This window comes from Episyrphus balteatus, chromosome 4 (assembly GCF_945859705.1).
Source record: "Episyrphus balteatus chromosome 4, idEpiBalt1.1, whole genome shotgun sequence".
Lineage (NCBI taxonomy): Eukaryota > Metazoa > Arthropoda > Insecta > Diptera > Syrphidae > Episyrphus > Episyrphus balteatus.
In genome coordinates this window covers 53,109,349-53,114,086 of record NC_079137.1, presented here as the reverse complement: position 1 = coordinate 53,114,086, position 4,738 = coordinate 53,109,349, and the positions used below count along the sequence as shown (strand labels likewise).

Sequence of the window (4,738 nt, the reverse complement as noted above, 5' to 3'; positions counted from 1 at the left end):
ATTCCCACGAAAATGACAAGATCGATGAACTTTATTTTAAAATTAATCTTCTTCATATCTGATGCAATAGATATTATAACACAAGTTTTTATTCCTTCAAAAGTTGTAATAATTATTTCGTTTCAAAACACCAGCCTTATAAGTTTATAAAATTCTATACAATATACCTACACGTAATCACAGATCATTATAAAGTCTTTACAAAAAAAAAAAAAACAACTTAATTATTCCTAACTACCAGACCGGCTATTGCTCCTTGTTGCAAGATATGGCCTTTCGAATGTTGGACATAGTACTTTTTCAAATGCTTCTCTCCATTTAGATGTCTTATTGCCATTAATTTCCAACATATTATTCCATAACGCATTTGCACCTAAAATATATATAAAAAAAAAATTATAAATGTTAAGTTTAAAAAATAATTTAAAATAAAAACTAAGTACTTACAAGACGCTTGTCCTCTTTGGCTTAAATGAAAACAATCGACAGATAGATTACGAAAATCTGTACCGCCATTTGATTTCTTCGGAAGTTCGCCAAATTTTGTAAATGGTTGAATATTAACCGTAAAAGTCTAAAAATATTAAAAAAGAAAATATAAGGAACGATATACATAAGATTGTAAATTCTTTTTCCAAAAATTTTCTTCCTCACCTCAGTATTGAATTCATCTCTATTAGCAATAATTTCATCCAACTCAATCCATTCCAGCATTATTGATTCTAAATAATTTAAAGTATCATTGTCTTTGCCTATCAAGCATGGACATTCGAATCGTAGAGTTGCTTGACATTCATTTGGCATATTTACCAATTTTGTTAATAATCTTAAATTTGGAGCTGGAACAATATTAACCATAAGTCTTGGTACATTATCTCTTAGGAATCGTAAGGTCTTGAGCATATTCTGTTCGTGCCATTTCAAAACCAGTTTTGGATTAGGATAATAGCACATATCCGAGCAAAAGTCATTGTTGCCAATTAAAATTGTTATCAATTTCCAGTGATCATTGAAGTTGACTTTTTTATCAGCTGTTAAACGTTTAACAAGTACTTTAGCTTCAAATGGTAGATCTCTGGACATTGCACCTAATTCGGCAACATTAAATCTGTAAATCAAAAATAAAATTTAATTCAAGTGTTATAATGTAAATGACGAGCAATATAATTTCTTCTATAAGACTTGTGTAAGACTTGTATAAGACTTACTTTGAAGAACGATCTGTTGTCAGTCCATCCGATAATGAATAACCATAGAGATTTGGATTGAATTCTTTTAGAATATTTGGGAGAGTTAAATATTCTTGCCAATTTCCTTGTCCTCCTATTGACCATGAGACACCTCTATTTTCAACTCCAATGTGAAAAATATTTGAAGCTAAAATTCCATTTCCAGCTGTTAAAGAATCACCCATGGCACCGATGATATCAATATCGCCTGGTCGTAAGCGATGCACTGACTTTGGTGGCTTGTCACTTCTTTTTGGTGGTCCAGTATTTGAGTTACAAACGAATTCTCGTTTCGATATTGTGTGTGTTTTCTGTTCAAGAGTTTACATAATTGATTGTTGAATTTGTTCCCAAAATATTAAAGAATTGAATACACAATTATTAATTTTACATCTCACCCAATGAAATTGAATACTCGTAGGACATAAAGAACAAAGTTCTTTCAACAATGAATAAGAGATGAATTATGAATAAAATTATACAATAAAGTACTGAATAAAGACTTTTATGTACTGAGTACAAATTTTTATGGGATTAGGCCGTGTGTGAATTGCGTTAAATAGTTAACCCCGTGTAAAATTTTTGACACTATTGAGGTGAATAAAAAATTTTCAGCTGTAGGTATGGCTTATTGTTTAATATTTTTCTCTGACTCTTTTCGGCCATGAAACTCCTTTTTAATAAAAAAAAAAAACAAAACCATCTACAAAAAAAATTTAACCCAAATTTAACCAGGTCCCAGAGCCCAATAAATTTTTAACAGCTGAAAAATTTTTATTCACCTCAATAGTGTCAAAATTTTTAAACGGTGTTAACTATTTAACGCAATTCACACACGGCCTTAGTACAGAAATTTTATACGAATTTTATGTACTAATTGGAGAGTTACTGAATAACGATTTTTAGGTAGGTGCTCAAAACACACTGTTATATATTGAACATATGCTTTTATGTACATATTACTAATTTGTATGTACTTTGTACGAACTTGTGTGTTGCTTATGACATTAGTAGTACTCTAGTACTTGCTACTGCTCGCAATTTGCACACATGAAACTACAGATTTTGAAAACTGTGAAATAGGCCACATGTAACGTTCGCTAACAAAGTACTTAAAAACCTGTACAAAGAACATAAAGTCGTTATTGAGTACCTTAAAATCTGCACTCTATACACTATGCAGATATCTTTAGAATGTATATTTTACATTGTACGTCGTACATTTTACATTTCCATATACTTTTACTCTCATTAAATTAAAAGAAAAAAATGATGTTTATATCGATTTCCATCCATGATTATATACATTTTGCGTTCCGAACAAAACATTCAGGGACGCTAAAGGAACAATTACATATGGATCTGGGTTGTAAAAAATCATTTTTTTAAATGCTTTTGTTTTCCATTACAAATTAAAAAAAAAGTATTTATTGCAACTGAAAAAGTTTGCATTAAAAAAAATATTTATTGCAACTGAAAAAATTTGCAAAAAAGAAAAAATATTTATCGCAACTGAAGAAAATTTGCATTAAAAAAAATGTAATGCAACTGAAAAATATTTATTATAAAAACATTTTGCATTACAAAAAATTATTGCAAGTAAAAAATTTTCTGCATTGAAAAAAAATTAAATCCAAAATGTGTGCACTAAATATTTTATTTAATTTTCGTCGAATTTCTTACAATTTTTACTATATGAACATATATTAGCTATTCCAACTATAATATTGAAGCAAATATAAGGCAAAATAGTCAAAATTGTAAGAAATTCGACGAAGATTAAGGCCAAAATATTAAATGCACACAATTTGCATTGAATTTTGTTTTTGAATGCAAAAAGTTTTTTATTAAAATTTTTTTAATGCAAAATACTTTTATTTTCAATTAAAATTTTATTTCAATGCAAATATTTTTTCAGTTGCAATAAATATTTTTTTTTAATGCAAATATTTTTCTGTTTCCATAAATATTTTTTTTTTAATAAAAATTGTTTTCACTATGTATAAATATTTTTTTAAATTTTAAATGCATATTTGTTTTGATTGATTTTTCAACAACCCTGCTTTGGACGGAAACCAAAATCGTAATAATTTATTGATTAAAAAAAAAAAAAAAAAAACAAAATTAAATAATACAGTTTTGTCTCAACAAAATCGCGGCTGTAAAACATTTTTTATTTTGTTGATAAGTTACAAATACCAATAAAATTAACCTTGATGTGTCCTTTTAAGTTCTTTTTTTTTAAATCATAATTAAAAATACTTACCCCAACTCTTTCAATATCATTAATATTGTTTTTGTTTTGACGAGATGGTCCAGCTATTGAAGCACCTATTAGTCTAAAACTTCTGTAATATTGACCAAGTTTTTCGTCTAGGGAGGTACGTTGTGATGCAACATCTTCAGTCCAAAATATTATCAGAATAATTATAATTATTGCGTTAGCATAAATTAAGTTCATTATTTTGTATTATATGTTGGTAATTGAAGACAAAAATGTTCAAACTTTCTGTTTCCAATTCACATTATTTTGATTTACTGCGGATAAAAATATAAGAAAATAAAATTGTTGTATTTTGTTTTATTACTTTATAACAAGAATGTACACCTTTTTTACAAATAAGTATTCTCATTTTTTTATTTTTTATTACGTTATTCAACATTTGCTTCGCTATTATATTATTCTACACTCCTGCTCAAATTTAACGCACATCATATTTATTTTACAGAAAATTCCTACTATTACTTTGTCTCACAGTATCGTGGTTATTTTCTCAAATAAGACAGGAGTGATCTTAAATTGAAGGTATGGAGTAAAATGTTTGTGGGGAAGATTTGGAGAGATATGCTGAAGTCTATCTGTCAACCCGCTAACCTTTTAGAGATGAGTCATAAATTTTCATGAAGTAAACTCTGCTTTACAACACCTACGGAGTTAGTGAGCTCTCCTAGACCTACTTTAAATACCCAAAAATACTTGACTGATATCCTCGAACACCATGCGGTTCCAATCACCCCTAGATTTGGTCCACAGTTCAGTCTGATGCACGATAATGCATGCTAGAGTGGTTTGAAAATATCTTCAAGATTAAAATATGCCACCCTTGAATTGACCACACAGATATTCGGATTTGAATTCAATAGAACATGTCTAGGAAATGTTGAAAAAAGTGCATTTGCGGCCGAAATCCACCTCCAAGCATTCTTGATCCACAGAAAATTGGAGTGAAAGAAAAGTTACAATAAAACCTTCAAATGTTAATTCGTGGAATGAATAGATGACTCCAAGTTGTCATAAGCGCTAGAGGAGACAATGCCAAGTATTGAATAAAATTATTGGAAAGAACTGTCACGTGCTTCCATTTTTAAAAATTTTTTTTCTTAAAAAACAAAAATTATTTTAATATCAGTTTTCAGAACTTAAATTGCTACATTTGGTTCATCTTTTTTTTGGTTGATAATACTGTTGCAGTTTAGCATTTTTCTGACTTGCTTAATAATAACCAAAC

At 28.6% G+C, this 4,738-nt stretch overlaps 1 protein-coding gene across 1 annotated transcript; it reads right to left on the bottom strand.

Moving 5' to 3' along the window:
• Positions 1 to 204: 204 nt before the first annotated feature.
• Positions 205 to 3,740, bottom strand: LOC129919012 (phospholipase B1, membrane-associated). Its single transcript, XM_055999811.1, has 5 exons — positions 3,496 to 3,740; positions 1,209 to 1,540; positions 655 to 1,108; positions 448 to 574; positions 205 to 373 (listed from the first exon to the last, which is right to left on the bottom strand). Exons 1-5 carry the CDS (start codon positions 3,688 to 3,690, stop codon positions 231 to 233), a joined length of 1,251 nt encoding a protein of 416 aa, XP_055855786.1. The 5' UTR covers positions 3,691 to 3,740; the 3' UTR covers positions 205 to 230.
• Positions 3,741 to 4,738: the final 998 nt, after the last annotated feature.

What these genes read in the sequence shown, in the direction of transcription:
- LOC129919012 (XM_055999811.1), bottom strand. Translation starts at nt 3,690, where the DNA reads ATGAACTTAATTTATGCTAACGCAATAATTATAATTATTCTGATAATA. An exon ending in ACAACAGATCGTTCTTCAAA is followed by an intron (nt 1,109 to 1,208) that starts GTAAGTCTTATA and finishes TTTGATTTACAG; the next exon opens with ATTTAATGTTGCCGAATTAG. An exon ending in CCAAAGAGGACAAGCGTCTT is followed by an intron (nt 374 to 447) that starts GTAAGTACTTAG and finishes TATATATTTTAG; the next exon opens with GTGCAAATGCGTTATGGAAT.